Source organism: Symphalangus syndactylus, chromosome 17 (genome assembly GCF_028878055.3).
Source record: "Symphalangus syndactylus isolate Jambi chromosome 17, NHGRI_mSymSyn1-v2.1_pri, whole genome shotgun sequence".
Lineage (NCBI taxonomy): Eukaryota > Metazoa > Chordata > Mammalia > Primates > Hylobatidae > Symphalangus > Symphalangus syndactylus.
The window spans coordinates 16,510,300-16,528,007 of NC_072439.2; the positions used below are offsets into that span (position 1 = coordinate 16,510,300).

At 51.6% G+C, this 17,708-nt stretch overlaps 1 protein-coding gene across 2 annotated transcripts in view; it reads left to right on the forward strand.

The window, feature by feature from the left end:
• The window catches only part of OPA3 (outer mitochondrial membrane lipid metabolism regulator OPA3), a 49,093-nt gene that overhangs the window by 23,158 nt on the left and 8,227 nt on the right, over positions 1-17,708 (forward strand). The window contains exon 2 of one of the 2 annotated variants that reach the window (XM_055249561.2): positions 12,096-16,887. The exons of the other annotated variant lie outside the window; for it this stretch is intronic. Coding sequence (XP_055105536.1) covers positions 12,096-12,493 — 398 coding nt within the window. The 3' untranslated portion in view covers positions 12,494-16,887. Of the gene's footprint in view, positions 1-12,095; positions 16,888-17,708 lie in introns of those variants that run through there. 2 annotated transcript variants of the gene reach the window in all.

Consider the following 17,708-nt stretch of genomic DNA (forward strand, 5'->3'; position numbering starts at 1 on the left):
GTAGGTGGAACTTCAAAGACAGCAGGGAACAATGCAAACTCAAAAAAGAGCTAGTTGGTGTATTTTTAAATGGCTTTGGAGGGAGACAGAGAAGCAGGGGTCTGGGAGCCACTGGGATGTCTTTGACCCAGATCCTTCCCATTGTCATCACCTCATGGCCAGGCTCACAGCTAAGCAGAGCCCCTATCTGGACCTCAGTGGCGGGTGTGGTTTTGTCCCCAGCAACACCATGCAGGGTTACTGGAGTTCAAGGCCAAGGCTGAGTGGGCTCTTGACATCTGCATTGCCCACCAGCCCCATGCCAGAGGAACAGGCTTGTTTTCAGTGTGGCACTTGCCCCCTGGGCTGTTCTCGGAGTCCTCCTGGTTTACCCCCAGTCAAGGAGGGATCCTGGGCTTAACCCCACCCTCAGTCACCTTGCACGTGTGGTCCTAGTCTCCAGTTCCTTCTGCTTCTTGCCACCGCCCTTTCCCTCTCTCCCCTTCCTCCCCCTACCTGCCCCCTTCCAGGGTGCCTAGGTCTCAGCAGCCTCCCTGCTGGCTCAGTTACCTCTCAGCCATCTGCTCCCGCCTCAAGGCTTGCATTGATTCCCTCCCCTTCCGCCTAGTCACATACCCTCCCATCCCCCCCCACTACCACCGCCACCCTGCTGCTTCCCTTTGTTCTTGTGGCTTCTGCTGTCTTTCCGTCCAGGACTGCTATTTTACTGGGTTTTGAGGAGGGAGCAGAGGTACAGAGGTATAGGCTTAACCTGTGGAATCCTGGGGGCCAAGGTGGCTTGTTTGATTTTTTTGAAAAGAGTTTTAATTATCTGTTTTGGCCAGGCACAGTGATGCACACCGGTAATCCCAGCACTTTGGGAGGCCAAGGCAGACTGATTGCTTGAGCTCAGGAGTTCAAGACCAGCCTGGGCAACATGATGAAATCTCATCTGTATTTAAAAAAAAAAAAGACCGGGCACAGTGGCTCACACCTGTAATCCCAGCACTTTGGGAGGCCAAGGCAGGTGGATCATGAGGTCAGAAGTTTGAGACCAGCCTGGCCAACATGGTGAAACCCTGTCTCTACTAAAAGTACAAAAAGTAGCAGGGCATGGTGGCGTGCGCCTTTAGTCCCAGCTACTCGGAAGGCTGAGGCAGGAGAATTGCTTGAACCTGGGAGGTGGAGGTTGCAGTGAGCCAAGATCGCATCATTGCACTCTAGCCGGGGCAACAAGAGTCTCTGTCTCAAAAAAAAAAAAAAATTAGCCAGGCATGCTGGTTCTTGCCTGTAGTCCCAGCTACTTGGGAGGGTGAGGTGGGAGGACTGTTTGATCCCTGGGATTCCAGGCCACAGTGAGCCATGATCCTGCTACTGTACTCCAGTCTGGGTGACAGAGTGAAACCCTGTCTCAAAACAAAAACAAAAAACAAGACTTCCTCACTCTATTTCAGTTGCTGACAGAAATGCTGGAATTTATGAGATTATAGTGTCAGAGGGTCTCTCTTGGCTTTTTAATTGTTATCATAGGCTGGGTGCGGTGGCTCACACCTGTAATCCCAGCACTTTGGGAGGCCGAGGCGGGTGGATCATGAGGTCAGGAGATTGAGACCATCCTGGCTAACACTGTGAAACCCCGTCTCTACTAAAAATACAAAAATTAGCCGGGCATGGTGGCAGGCGCTGGTAGTCCCAGCTACTCCGGAGGCTGAGGCAGGAGAACGGTGTGAACCTGGGAGGCGGAGCTTGCAGTGAGCCGAGATCCAGCCACTGCATTCCAGCCTGGGCGACAGAGCGAGACGCCGACTCAAACAAACAAACAAAAAAATTGTTATCATACACTATGCTGCAGGATTAAGGAGCCCAGCAAGGGCTTTCGCACCTGGATAGGTGAACCTGGCATAAATGCCCAGAAGCAGAATGACTGACTCCAGGGTGTGCCTGGATTTACACTTACACCAGCAAATGGGTGAGAAGGTCCATTTCCTCACAGTCGAGCCACCTGGGGGCTGTTTCTGTTTTCGTTTTTCTACTTTGAACTAATTTTAGATCCACAGAAGAGTTACAATAAAAGTACAGAGAGTTCCCTCATACCTTTCAGCCAGAGTCTCTGGATGGTAACATTTTACATAACCACAATGCAATGAGGCGACGCAGGAGATGAACACTGGTATAAAGCCTGCAGGCCTCATTCCTATCTCAGCAGTGTTTCCACCGGTGTCCTTTTTCTGCCTGTTCCAGGATCTTCTCCAGAAACGCACGTTCATTTAGGTGTCATTTCTTTTATTTATTTATATTTTTTTTGGGACTGAGTCTCGCTGTGTCGCCCAGGCTGGGCAGTGGCGTGATCTCGGCTCACTGCAACCTCTGCCTCCCAAGTTCAAGCAATTCTCCTGCCTCAGCCTCCTGAGTAGCTGAGATTACAGGCGTGCGCCATCACACCCAGCTAATTTTTGTATTTTTAGTAGAGATGGGGTTTCACCAGGCTGATCTCAAACTCCTGACCTCAGGTGATCTGTCCACCTCGGCTTCCCAAAGTGTTGGGATTACAGGCGTGAGCCCCTGCGCCTGGCCTGGAGTATGGTTTCTACTTAATGCTTATTGCTTTCACACCCTCATAAAGTTGAAAAACTGCTAGTTGAACCATCATAAGTCAGGGACTGTATGTACGTAGGCTAAACAGTCTGATAGTTGTATGGTTTATGATAGAAGAAAACCCAGCCGCCTCTTTTTCTTTTTTCCTTTTCTTTCTTTTTTTTTTTTTTTTGAGACGGAGTCTTGCTCTGTCGCCCAGGCTGGAGTGCGGTGGCACGATCTCGGCTCACTGCAACCTCCGCCTCCTGGGTCCAGGTGATTCTCCTGCCTCAGCCTCCTGAGTAGCTGGGATTACAGGCAGGCATCACCACACCCGGCTAATTTTTGTATTTTTAGTAGAGACGAGGTTTCACCATGCTGACCAGGCTGGTCTCGAACACCTGACCTCGTGATCTGCCAGCCTCGGCCTCCCAAAGTGCTGGGATTACAGGCGTGAGCCACTGCGCCCGGCCCCCAGCTGCCTCTTTTTCTACCTCAATTTCTGCTTCCCCCAGGTAGCCACTGTAACTCTTTCGGCTATTTTTTTGGTATTTATCCTATTTCTTTTTTTTGTTGTTGAGACGGAGTCTCACCCTGTCACTCAGGCTGGAGTGCAGTGGTGCGATCTCAGCTCACTGCAACCTCCGTCTCCTAGGTTCAAGAGGTTCTCCTGCTTCAGCCTCCTGAGTGGCTGGGATTACAGGCGTGTGCCACCACGCCCAGCTAATTTTTTTTTTTTTTTTTTTTTTTTGAGACGGAGTCCCACTGTCGCCCAGGCTGGAGTGCAGTGGCGCAATCTCGGCTCACTGCAGACTCCGCCTCCCGGGTTCACGCCATTCTCCTGCCTCAGCCTCTCCGAGTAGCTGGGACTACAGGCGCCCGCCACCACGCCCGGCTAATTTTTTTTTTTGTAGTTTTAGTAGAGACGGGGTTTCACCGTGGTCTCGATCTCCTGACCTCGTGATCCGCCCGCCTCGGCCTCCCAAAGTGCTGGGATTACAGGCGTGAGCCACCACGCCCGGCCTACCATATTTCTTAATAAGGGAATTTCTTTTTCCTTTTTCTTTTCTTGGTTCTTTTTTTTTTTTTTTTTTTTGAGATGGAGTCTCACTGTATCACCCAAGCTGGAGTGCAGCACCATCTCAGCTCACTGCAGCCTCTGCCTCCTGGATTCAAGCGATCGTCCTGCCTCAGCCTCCCGAGTAGCTGGGATTACAGGTGCGCATTACCACTCCCGGCTAATTTTTTATTTTTAGTAGAGATGGGGTTTCGCCACGTTGGCCAGGCTGGTCTTGAACTCCTGACCTCAAGTGATCCACCGCCTCGGCCTCTTAAGTGCTGGGATTATTATAGGCGTGAGCCATCATGCCTGGCCCTAATAAGAGAATTTCTAAACATTTCCTCGTTTGGAAATTTTTTTCTCATCTTTTATTATTTCTTCCCCATCTTTTATTTTTTATTTTATTTTATTATTTATTTATTTTTGAGATGGAGTGTCGCTCTGTTGCCCAGGCTGGAGTGCATTGGCATGGTCTCGGCTCACTGCAGCCTCTGCCTCCTGGGTTCAAGCGATTCTCTTGCCTCAGCCTCCCAGGTAGCTGGGATTACAGACACTTGCCACCACGCCCAGCTAATTTTTGTATTTTTAGTAGACACGGGGTTTCACCATATTGGTCAGGCTGGTTGCGAACTCCTGACCTCAGATGATCCACCCGCCTCGGCCTTCCAAAGTGCTGGGATCATCCCTATCTTTTATTATCAGCCCACTTCCTTGTATGGAAGATAAAGATTTGATGTTTTTCCTTTCCCTCTCCCATATTAAATAACCTCTCCCTCCTCACTAGTAAACAGTTCCGGTTACCGGTTCCATGGGGTTTAGCCTCTCAGTAGCCAGCATGTTCATCATGGCCCTCTTGCCATCGCGGGCTCTAGCAGTCACTACTGTGTCCTTATGACGACTCTTCACCGTCGAGTAGTGGACCCTATGAGGAATACCTTCCCTTCATTTTATGAGGAAGCAGCCATTATGTGCAGGCGTGTTCCCAATAGTGGGGGAGAGGTGCTTTGTTCTTTTTTTTTTTTTCTTTTTTGAGATAGAGTTTTGCTCTTGTTGCCCAGGCTGGAGTGCAATGGCACGATCTCGGCTCACCATAACCTCCACCTCCCAGGTTCAAGCGATTCTCCTGCCCCAGCCTCCTGAGTAGCTGGGATTACAGCCACCATGCCTGGCTAATTTTGTATTTTTAGTAGAGACAGGGTTTCTCCATGTTGGTCAGGCTGGTCTTGAACTCCCAACCTCAGGCGATCCACCCACCTCGGCCTCCCAAAGTGCTGGGATTACAGGCGTGAGCCACCGCGCCCAGCCTGTCCTATTTGTCCATAAGCTCCCGAGCCCCGGTCCCCCACCATGGAGGGAGCTGTTTCGTCTTAGCAACACATTTCCTGAGGAAAGGGTTGCATTCCAGCCACCTGCATTTTCATGCTCAGAAAAATCTTGAACAGTAGTTAACTATGGCCAAGTATGTCACTTTACTTGACTCCGTGGGTTAAGATATCCCTCCTTTCCCCGGGAAATCTCCTCCCTGGGCCTGGTCAGCCACTGTGTTGTGACCTAGAGTGTCTGAAGTGCCTGTGGCCTGGAGCTCTGGGGCTGAGAGAGATCTGGGCATAGGAGTTTGGGTCCTGAAGTTCTGAGTGGCTCCTGGAAGTAGATGTGACAGTCGAGTGAGAAGAGGGCTTGGGAAATGGTGCCCTGAGAAATGCCAGCCACGGAGGCCAAGGAAAGGGTCTATACCAGAGACAGATGGGTGGAGGGGGGCTGGAGCCAATCCAGGAGGAGGGGCGATACACAGTGCCACATTCTCGAGGGGACAGATAACACCAAAAGCATCAGGAGTTAGAGAAGGGGGACCGGGGAGCCAGAGACAGGGAGCCATACCCATCGTCCATGGCCACCTCCTGGGCACCTCCACAGATCAGCTTTTTCATTAAGTGCCTGCTCTGTGCCTGTCTGGGGTTGGGGACAGTGCAGTGACCGAGTTAGCCTGAGGCCCTGCCTGCATCGGCCTCACAGTCCAGTTGGAGAGACAGACTTGTCACCATGCAGTGAGGACCCAGAGCAGTCAGAGCTCAGATAGAGGAGCCCAGAGGTCTGGAGGTCAGGGAAGGCTTCCTGGAGGAGGGGATATCTGAGTTGGGATTCTCCAGTATGGAAGACAGATGAAAGGGAGTGAGTCTGGAGGGAGAGAGTTCAGGGAGGAGACGGAAAACGATTCTATGTAACCCAAGAGTAGATTCAGACCAGTGGGTAGGACGTACTTCCAGGAATAAAATTCTAACAGGAGTCAGGAAGAGGATATTAGGTTAACATTTACAAACTGAGCATTTTCTCCCTTACTCTGTCATTGCCATTCTCCCAATCCTGCCAGTTGAGTATTTTAACCCGAGTTTTGATAAGGAAACACCAAGGCTCAGCTTGCATATCCAGAAAGTGACAGAACCAGGATTTGAGTCCAGATCTGTGTGACTCCAAAGTTCTTGCTGCCATTTATTAAGGCTGACCTCGTGTTAAGCCTAGGGAGCTTTGAGAACCTTGAGAATGTGTCTGACCCAGCCTGTGGTTCAGGGAGGGCTTCCTGGAGGAAGAGACAGTCCAGCTGAGATCTAAAAGAAGAATTGGGAAAAGACAGGAAGAGAGAAATGGAGGGGGCCAGGTGCAGTGGCTCACGCCTGTAATCCCAGCACTTTGGGGGGCTGAGGCGGGTGGATCACGTGAGGTCAGGAGTTCGAGACCAGCCTGGTCAACATGGTGAAACCCTGTGTCTACCAAAATATACAAAAATTAGCCAGGTGTGGTGGTATGTGTCTGTAGTCCCAGCTACATGGGAGGCTAAGGTGAGAGAATCACTTGAACCCGGGAAGTGGAGGTTGCAGTGAGCTGAGATTGTGCCACTGCAGTCCACCTGGGACACCATGGTGAGACTCCATCTCAAAAAAAAAAAAAGAAAAAGAGGGAAAGAAAGAAGAGAAAGAGAGAAGAGAAAGAAAGAAAGAAAGACCATTGTCCAAATTCTTTTAAATAATAGGGAAAGTAGGAATACTGACATACTCATTTTATGAGTCCAATAGAATACTGATATCAAAGCCTGATAAAGTCATTACAGAAAAGGAAAATTTTAGGTTAAGATCTCTCATGAAGTTAGAGTCAGGCCAGACACGGTGGCTCATACCTGTAGTCCCAGTACTTTGGGAGGCCAAGGTGGACGGATCACTTGAGGTCAGGAGTTCGAGACCAGCCTGGCCAACATGGTGAAATCCCGTCTCTACTAAAAATACAAAAATTAGTCAGGCATGGTGGTGGGCACCTGTAATCCCAGCTACTTGGGAGGCTCAGGCAGGAGAATCACTCGAACCCGGGAGGCAGAGGTTGCAGTGAGCCAAGATCGAGCTACTGCACACCAGCCTGGGCAACAAGAGCAAGACTCTGTATCAAAAAAAAAAAAAAAAAAGCACCAAAGTCTCATGAAGCAGCACTCAGAGGGTCTTCTCTCTGCCTTAGTCACACCACACTGGAGAGTGTTAACATGGCCCCTGCATTGTAAAGTGGAGATCACGCCACTGCACTCCAGCCTTGGGGACCAAGCGAGACTGCGTCTAAAAAAAAAAAAAAAACAGAACATAGAATAGTAAACACTGCATATAAATCCCCTGTAGAAATGGGGGAGTGGAGAAAGGGCAGGCCACGTGGGGGCAGAGTGCTCACCTTTCATAGTGGGGCTGGATTATGAGTAGGTAATGGTGGTGTAGATCTGAACAAACCTCCAATTGAAGAGTTCAGAAATGAGTGAGATATGCTTACTACGGGCTGTCCAGGAGATGGCGCTAGGGGAAAACAGGCTGGTGATGGCAGTAGTTGAGGGTTCCTCTGAGGAGGAGACTTTGACTTTACATTTTATAGTTTGAGTATTTTGTTTTCTTGCAATGTGTTACTTTTATTTGCGGTGGGAATTGGGGGTGGGGCGACGGGGAATGGTAGGTTTGTTCTTTTCTTTTCTTTCTTTCTTTTTTTTTTTTTTTTTTGAGACAGAGTCTTGCTCCTGTTGCCCAGGCTGGAGTGCAGTGGCGTGGTCTTGGCTCACGGCAACCTCTGCCTCCTGGGTTCAAGCGATTCTCCTGCCTCAGCCTCCTGAGTAGGTGGGATTACAGGGGCCTCCCACCACTCCCTGCTAATTTTTTGTATTTTTATTAGAGATGGGGGTTTCACCATGTTGGCCAGTCTGGTCTTGAACTCCTGACCTCATGATCCGCCTGTCTCGGCCTCCCAAAGCGCTGGGATTAAAGGCCTGAGCTACCACGCCCAGCCAGTTTGTTCTTTTCTTCTCACCAATTCCTTCTGATTACTGCGTGGAGGACAATTGCAGAGGGTGAGGCTGGGGCCGGCAGGTGGGAAGGAGGCTGGAGGCAGGACTCACTTATGTGTTAAACTTAGATCTAATGAGCATCATGCGTGTGCCTGGCCTGGCACTAGGCAGTGCTGGGGACACAGCAGTGACCGTGACAGCCCTGGGCCCCGCCCTTGTGAGGCTTACAGGACAGTGGGGAGACTGATTGCAGACAAGTAACTGGATAGCCACTATTCCTGGTTGTGATAGGCACTCAGAAGGGGATAGACAGGCTGTATTCCTCCTATTCAGGAGGTCAGGGAGGGGAACGTTGGTCAGAGCTGGGATGGATCCTGGACCAGGACAGCAGAAGGGAATCCACTGGGAGAGATATTCAAGATGAGAATGGACCCGACACGCAGCTGAGAGGCCATGGGAGAAGGGGAACAGCTGGGATGAGGCCCCGGTCTCTAGCCGGGGGACAGGTGTGGGGCCAGAAGCTGGGTTCAGGTTTGGATGTGCTGAGTGTGAGAGGTCTAGGAGACATCTGGAGCGTGTTGACCCCCACAAGTCTGGTGAGTCCTCCAGCTTACCCTGTCCCAGCCCCTCACAGCTATCCCTTCTAGAATCACAGCCCTGTGATTCATCTCCACCTGGGTCTTGTTTCCTGATCCCCACATCTGACTGCTGGCCCAAGGGAGAATGCTGTGTCGGCCCCTGCTCTGAAAGCCCTGCAAGCCCATGCCTGCATGCACACACACACACACACATACACACACACCCTCTTGATTTGATTTCCTGTGGCCTGGGTATGTGCCCACTCCCATTGGCACACCCAGACCCACCTGCTGGCCCAGATCCCCATGCTTGGTCTGCACTGAGACACTTGCATTTCCACGCTGGGAACCTCACCCAGGAAGGCCAGAGGAGCCGGAACTCTCACCCCTCACCACTCTCTGGCCACCGTGCTAGGTGTCCCTGACATGAAGGAGGCAGTGACAGTTACGGGCCCAGCTCTGGGCCACCACCAGGGCTGGCGAGTGTCATTGTCAGGATGATGCTGTCCTTCCTGTGTTACAGAGGGGCCTTGGGGCAGGCTGTCATTGCCCAGGCAGCAGGTGGCGGAGCCCTGGGGGGACCCCAGGTCAGCCTGACCCTAAGACCTCAGTGTGGGAGGGGTCTCCACAGCCTGGACCCCAGGAACCCACAAGCCCAGGGCCTAAGCCAGAGTCAGCTGTAACAGTAACTGCAGCAGCTGACAGTGACAGTGACAGTGACTGCTCGGACCCTAAGCTCGCGCCTCAGGTCTTCCCTCCAGCTCCAGCAGAGCTCCCCAGGCTTTCCTGCCGCCCCACCCCTTTGAAGATGAAAAATGTGTAGTGGCTGGACGCAGTGGCTCTCTCCTGTCATCCCAGTACTTTGGGAGGCTGAGGTGGGATGATTGCTTGAGCCCAGGAGTTCAAGACCCACTTTGGCAACATAGCAAGACCTCGTCTCTACAAGAAAAAAAAAAAAATTTAAAAACAGCCAGGCATGGTGGGGCACCTGTAGTTCTAGCTGCTCCAGAGGCTGAGGCAGGAGGATTGTTTGAGTCTAGGTGTTCGAGGTTGCAGTGAACTGTGATGGAGCCACTGTCTTCCATCCTCGACCACAGAGTGAGATCCCATCTGTTAAATAAATAAATAAGATGGAATATGGCAAGACCCTGTCTCTACCCAAAAAAATAAAATTAGCCAGGCATAGTGGCATGCACCTGTTGTCCCAGCTACTTGGGAGGCTGAGGTGGGAGGATGACTCGAGCCTGGGAGGCGGAGGTTGCAGTGAGCCGAGATTGTGCCACGGTACTCCAGCCTGGGCGACAGAACGAGATCCTGTCTCAGAAAAAGAAAAAAAAGATTGTGTGCCCTCTAGTGTATTTTCAAGTTGACAAGTAAAACTTTTCTTTATAACCTTAAGTAGTTGTGAAGGATGGAATTTCTGGTTCTGATGTGTTATGATATTGACATGTTCAAACAGCTGGTGCATCCTTCCCTTCATATTTATTGCAGTTCACATACAATAATAATGATTTGATGCCTACCAATGTCTGGTTGAAAGACATATATATAAAATATATAAAGGCCAGGCATAGTGGCTCACGACTGCAATCCCAGCACTTTGGGAGGCCAAGGCAGCCAGATCGCTTGAGCCCAGGAGTTCAAGACCAGCTTGGGCAACATACTGATAACCCCCATCTCTATTTAAAAAAAAAATACAAACATGACTGGGCACGGTGGCTCACACCTGTAATCCCAACACTGGGAGGCTGAGGCGGGCGGATCAGGAGGTCAGGAGATCGAGACCCTCCTGGCTAACATGGTGAAACCCCATCTCTACTAAAAATACAAAAATATTAGCCGGGTGTAGTAGCAGGTGCCTGTAGTCCCAGCTACTCGGGAGGCTGAGGCAGGAGAATGGTGTGAACCTGGGAGGCGGAGCTTGCAGTGAGCCGAGATCGCACCACTGCACTGCAGCCTGGGCAACAGAGTGAGACTCCGTCTCAAAAAACAAACAAACAAATAAAAATTAGCCAGTCATACCTGTAGTCTCAGCTACTCAAGGGACTGAGTTGGGAGGATCACTTGAGCCTGGAAGGTCGAGGCTGCAGTGAGCCATGATTGCGCCACTACACTCCAGGCTGGGCGACAAAGCAAGACCCCGTCTCAAAAATAATACAAATAAAAACAAGCTCTTCTTTTTCAGTCAGAAATATCACATGGTTTCTTTTTGTTCATGTACTTTTGTATTTACAGTCCACATACCCACAGAATTCCATCTAATGATTTATATGTCGGCAACCAAAATACATACAGAAATGTACATGTTAATTTCCTGTGACCATAAGGTTCTAAATGCTAAGTTATTTTCTTCTGGATTGAGCTAATTTTGAAATTACTATTAGTGCGCAGTTACTTTAAAATGTTCATCTTTTGGATGGGCATGGTGGCTCATGGCTGTAATCCCAGCAGTTTGAGAGGCCAAAGTGGGTGGATCACGAAGTCAGACGATCGAGACCAGCCTGGCCAACGTGGTGAAACCCCTTCTCTACTAAAAATACGAAAAATTAGACAGGCATGGTGGCGCATGCCTGTAGTCCCAGCTACTCAGGAGGCTGAGGCAGGGGAATTGCTTGAACCTGGGAGGCAGAGGTTGCAGTGAGCCAAGACTGTGCCACTGCACTCCAGCCTGGCAACAGAGTGAGACTCCGTCTCTAAAACAACAACAACAAAAAGTTCATCTTTTATACATTTTCATGAATAATTACTAAACCTTAAAAGTAAAAGGAGATGTTGCAAATGAGTCTGCAAAGGCACCAGACAAAGGTTCCCTCTGTGGTTTCATGTGCCCTTGGATGAATATTAATTGTTGCACAAGTGAGTCAGGGTGCAGCATCAATTCTACATTGGTTTTAAAGACTCAAGTGCTGAGAATCTTCCTTCATAAAGAAGCAGCTAGGCAAGGATGGAGTTTTTGTTCCAGCAGCACCACTCACCTCTTGAGCTTCCACCAAGGTATGTGCCCAAAACCTTACTGTGAAGAGCTCGCAGCTCTTAGCTGCACCTTCAGGGCTGATGAAATTCTAGGATTGGCGCCATTAGACTTGCAAAAATGATTGATTATTACAAGTGTATCTAAGTGTTCAGAGGCACTTAGCATCGACTGCCACCTTAAGCTGCCCTTTGGAGCCAGGAGCCCCCCTCCCCCCCATCTGTAGCCCCAACTTTGCACTTTGGGACAATAAAGCAAGAAAGGGGGTTGGTCTTTCTCCTGGGAAGTGGGTGGGATGACAGTGCCAGGGCAGGACAGCCAGGATGGCAGTGGCTGAAGGGTGGAACACAGGGAGCTAAGCATCTGGCAACTGGACCTTTACACCGTCCATGAACTTGGCGCTGTGGAAGGCCCCGTGGAAGCTCCTGGTGTCCCTCTTGGGGCGTGGCCCCTCAAGTCTGAGGACCTCCTTTCTGGGGCAGTGTTTCTTATTCCAAGCTGCTCGCTAGAATCGTCTGGTCTTTTAGAAGACCCCTGGGTTACCCAGGCTAGGTGACTGCATTCCCTGGGTGAGAGAGGTGGGGCTTGCAGGGGGCTCCCAGGGCGCAGCCTGACCCCTCTCTTCCCCCGCAGTGTACCACTGGGTGGAGATGCGGACCAAGATGCGCATCATGGGCTTCCGGGGCACGGTCATCAAGCCGCTGAACGAGGAGGCGGCAGCCGAGCTGGGCGCAGAGCTGCTGGGCGAAGCCACCATCTTCATCGTGGGCGGCGGCTGCCTAGTGCTGGAGTACTGGCGCCACCAGGCGCAGCAGCGCCACAAGGAGGAGGAGCAGCGTGCCGCCTGGAACGCGCTGCGGGACGAGGTGGGCCACCTGGCGCTGGCGCTGGAAGCGCTGCAGGCGCAGGTGCAGGCGGCGCCGCCACAGGGCGCCCTGGAGGAACTGCGCACAGAGCTGCAAGAGGTGCGCGCCCAGCTCTGCAATCCCGGCCGGTCCGCGTCCCAGGCAGTGCCTGCGTCCAAGAAATAGGAGCTTGCTGGAACCTGAGTTTGGACATGGCCTACGTACCTAACGTGGCCTTCTTCCCGCACCACCCTTGCCTGCGCTGGCCCAGTGGAAACCACCAGGATCTTGATGCAACTTGGCATTTGGTTACCTCTGCTGATGAGAGCAGCGGTTACCTGGCATTGGGACCAGCAGGTGAAGCGTTGCAACATAGCCCCCTCCATCATCCTTCACCCCCATCCCCCACTCCAAACCAGGACAACCTGCAAGGTCCCAGCCAGCAGGACACCGTGGGCACTCTGGCAAATGAAAAATGGAACCTGGTCTTGAGCTGAATCAATGTGTTATTGTTACCCCCACCCCTGGTTTACCTGATCAGTGTTAACCTTTACTGGGACACTCATCTGTTACACTGGAACACCCCCTTCTTTTTGTCAATCGGTACAGACCACTGTAAGGAAATGCAGTGTGTTGCAGTGGCCTTTTCTCCCCCTCACCTTCTAAGATCAGCTCTAGCTGAGCATCAGTGCTCTCTTAAGGAGAAAAAAAAATGTGCGGCCGGGAGCCATGGCTCACGCCTGTAATCCTAGCACCTTGGGAGGCCGAGGCGGGCGGATCACTTGAGGTCAGGAGTTCCAGACCAGCCTGGCCAACATGGTGAAACCCCATCTGTACTAAAAATACAAAAATTAGCCAGGTGTGGTGGGGTGCGCCTGTAATCCCAGCTACTCAGGAGGCTGAGGCAGGAGAATTGCTTGAACCCATGAGGTGGAGGTTGCAGTGAGCCAAGATGGCATCATTGCACTCTAGCCTGGGCGACAGAGCAAGACACCGTCTTAAAACCAAAAGTTAACCGGGCGTGGTGGTGGGTACCTGTAATCCTAGCTACTTGGGAGGCTGAGGCAGGAGAATTGCTTGAACTTGGGAGGTGGAGGCCGAGATTGTACCACTGTATTCCAGCCGGGTGACAGAGCAAGACTGTGTCTCAAAAAAAAAAAAAAAAAAAGTCCTGGCTGGGCACGGTGGCTCACACCTGCAATCCCAGCACTTTGGAAGGTCAAGGTGGGCGGGTCACTTGAGGTCGGGAGCTAGAGACCAGCCTGACCAATATGATGAAACCCCGTCTCTACTAAAAATACAAAAATTAGCTGGGCATGGTGGCATGGACCTGTAATCCCAGCTACTTGGGAGGCTGAGACAGGAGAATTGCTTGAACCCGGGAGGCAGAGGTGGCAGTGAGCCGAGATTGCGCAATTGCATGCCAGCCTGGGCAACGAGCAAAAACTCCATCTTAAAAAAACCCACAAAAGGTCCTGGCCTGCAGTCAATCCATGGAATCATTGTACCTTCCCTTGAGACCCAACGTGGACTTTTCCCACAGAACCACCTCACCCTTGAGTCTGTGGCACAACCCACTGGAATGGCGCTACAGGATCTTTTCTGTGAATGTCCTCCAACCCCCTTTCCATGGTGGGACATTTGATCCTGACTAGGGCTAATCTAGCCTGTCCTTCAGCCTCAGCCCCCTATTTTCCTGTCCTCAGAGTCCCTGGAGCTTATACTGTGTGGCGTGTCCTTTCTTGCCTTCCCCACCTTGTTCAGTAGCATTTCTCGGGGCCCCAGTCGAATCCAAGCCCATGGATTCAATTGTCAAGTCCTTCATCTTCCACACTTGATCTTAACCAAAAGGCCGAGAAGCGATAAGTCCTTCATCTTCCATCCGCATCTCCTAATCTGTGTGCTCTTGCTTGCTTTCCTCGGAGCTCTGGACTGACCCTACAGCCCGTCTTCATGTAGCAGTACCCTCCTGCCTCCGTAGCCCCCGGTCCCATCCCCATCCTACCAATTAGGCCACCAGCTGGCCTTAACTCCTTGATTAATTTCCTCAGGCTGTCATAACAGATCACCACTGGGTGGCGAACTTGATGGCTTAAGTTCAGCAGGAATTTAATTCACACAGTTCTGGAGTCCAGAAGTCTGAAACCAAGGTGCTGACAGGGACACGCTCCCTCTTCCAGCTCCTGGTGATTCCAGGCCTTCCTTGGCTCTGCCTACAGCTTCACATGGCTTTTTTCCTCTTCTATTTTGTCTCTTACAAGAAGACCTATCATTGCATTTAGGGCCCATCTTAAGTTCAGGATGATCCCACCTCAAGACCCTTAATTACATCTAAAAAAACACTTTTTCCAAATAAACTGTCATAAGCACAGGTCCTGGGGGTTAGTATGTGGACATGTCTGTTGGGGGCCCACCATTCAAGCCATTCAGCTCACTTTATTCCTCCTCACCCCAAGAGTATGCTGGCGTCCAGGTGCAGTGGCTCACACCTGTAATCTCAGCACTTTGGGAGACCAAGGCAGGGGGGATCTCTTTGAGCTCAGGAGCTGAAGACCAGCCTGGGCAACATAGTGAGACCCCATCTCTACAAAAATAAAAAATTAGCCAAGTGTGGTGGTTCATGCCTGTAGTCCCAGCTACTTGGGAGGCTGAGGCAGGAGGATCACCTGAGCCCTGGAGGTCAAGGGTGCAGCGAGCCCTGATTGCGCCACTACACTCCAGCCTGGATGACAGAGTGAGACCGTTTCTCAGGAAAAAAGTACCCTGGGATTCCTGCCAACCCCGCGGGCCATTTGGCCTTCCTGCTAGCTGAGAGGAACAGTCTAGGAACCACCCTTTTCTACTGGGTTTCTCTTTCAGGATCTGCCACTGAAGCGGGAGGTGGGGGCGGGGGGGGGGTGACCACTAGCCTGCAGTCTGTCCTTCTGACTGTAGCTGTCTCCTCATTAGAAGAGCTGCAAGGTGATGAAGGCATCCTGAGGCTGTATCTGAGAACCATCATGTGGATCTCCACAATGGGTACAGAGCTTATTAAAATCAGGAGGGAAAGTGGGAGGGTTCTGATGGGGAGAGGCCCAAGAGTCACCCTACGAGGTGGGGAAACTAAGGCCAAGGGTAAGCAAAGGGACTTGCCAGAGATGCCACAGCCAGTGAGGGGCTGACTGCCCAGGGTGGTGAAGTAGTAGGGGCAGAGTGAGGGTCTTGGATTACCCCAGCTGCAGAGTGAGGAGGGAGAGGCGATGGCTGAGCAGAGGCTGGGAGGGTGGCGATCTCTACACAGAGGCCCAGACCATCCCAGAGGTGGCATTGACAGTGGGAGACCCTCTCTATCCCCGCTCAGGACAGCCCCGGATCACACCTGAGATCATAGCATTGTGTAAACGGGGTGACCATTCCACCTGGGCCCGCTTTTGGGAAGCTGCAGGTGAGAGTGGGAGGGCCGGGCTTTCCCCGACTTCCATCCTCACCTCCCTTCTCTAAAAAGGTAAAAATGGCCTGGACCAAGATCTGCCCAGATAGAAAGCCAAGAAACAGTTTCTGAAACCTTTTCTTCTTTTCTCTTCTTTTCTTTCGGAGACAGAGTCTAGCTCTGTCACCCAGACTGGAGTGCAGTGGTGCAATCTCGCCTCACTGCAACTTCCACCTCCCAGGCTCAACCAGTGCTCCTGCCTCAGCTTCCAAAGTAGCTGGGATTACATGCGCCCACCACCCACGCCTGGCTACTTTTTGTATTTTAGTGGAGACGGGGTTTCTCCAGGTTGCCCAGGCTGGTCTTGAACTCCTGACCTCAGGTAATCCACCCGCCTCGGCCTCCCATTGCTGGGATTACAGGCCTGAGCCACTGCGCCTGGCCTGAAACGGCATTTCAGTTCCTTCTGGAAGCGGGGGAGAAGCTGGAGCAGAGGGAACTGACCGAGTGGGTCCTGAGTGGGGCTGTGTTTAAAACTGGGAGTGACCCAGGCCAGGTGTAGTGGCTCACGCCTCTCATCCCAGCACTTTGAGAAGCCAAGGTGGACTGATCACATGATGTTAGGAGATCGAGACCAGCCTGGCCAACATGGCAAAGCCCCGTCTCTACTAAAAATACAAAAATTAGCCGGGCGTGGTGGCACATTCCTGAATCCCAGCTCCTCGGGAGGCTGGGGCACGAGAATTGCTTGAACCCAGGAGGCGGAGGTTGCAGTAAGCTGAGATCGCGCCACTGCACTCCAGCCTGGGTGACAGAGTGAGACTCTGTCTCACAAAAAAAAAAAAAAAAAAATAGGTGGGAATGTGAAGACAGGCAGGAGCTCCAATTCCTGACCCCAGCGCTGTCCTGACCCGTATGGAGTGCTGCTCTCACATCTCAGAGACTTCGCACTCAGCCCTGCCCTGCCCTGACAGGCAGCCAGTCCTCGTGGGCAGCAGGGCCATCTACTTCCCCCACTGCGGTGTCAGGGGTGGCCAGGGTGTGTGGAAATGGAAAGAACGTCCTCTCAAAATGCAAGAGGCCAGAGGATGGTTCACTGCTCGTGTGTTCTACTAGCTAAAATTCTGTGTACCTTGCAATTTGGGGAGAGGGGTTAGAATAAATTTGTAAATGAAGCTGATTGTCTTCAAGTTGATGCATTCTTTTTTCATATTTAAAAAGTCCTTGGGGCTGGGCGCAGTGGCTCACACCTGTAATCCCAGCACTTTGGGAGGCCAGGGTGGGTGGATCACCTGAGGTCAGGAGTTCAAGACCAACCTGACCAACATGGTGAAACCTCGTCTCTACTAAAAATACAAAAACTAGCTGGGCATGGTGGCGCGCACCTGTAATCCCACCTACTCGAGAGGCTGAGGCAGGAGAATCTCTTGAACCCAGGAGGCGGAGGTTGCAGTGAGCCGAGATCATGCCATTGTACTCCAGCCTGGGCGACAGAGCAAGACTTCGTCTCTAAATAAATAAATAAATAAGGTCCATGTCAACCTTAGGAAAAATATCCTTTATTTATTCTTTCACTCAAAAAACTCACTGAGGTGGTCCCGCACCGGGACATGGACCCAGTGTCCTTGGTAGGACGTCTCCTGCAAAAAAAAAAAAAAAAAAAAAAAAAAAACTCACAGTTACCCACTCTGCCCCACCCTATACTGGGGTCACAGCGGTGACAGAGACGGCCCCAGCCCTGCCCTCACCGGGTCTTACACACGCTCACACGTACATTTCTTTTCCAGTGTTCCCTGCCCCACCCCATAGTTGTTTAGGAAGCAGGAGCTGGGCTGAATCCCGAATCCTCCCTCTGGAGTGACTCAGGACTATAAACCCATTCATCCCAGCTCACAAAACCCTGGGAGGTGCCCTGAGGGCTGTGCCCCTCCCATCTCCTGGCAGGCCGTGCTGTCTCCCTTGGTTTCTCTGTAGGGCAGGCCGTTTCTTGGA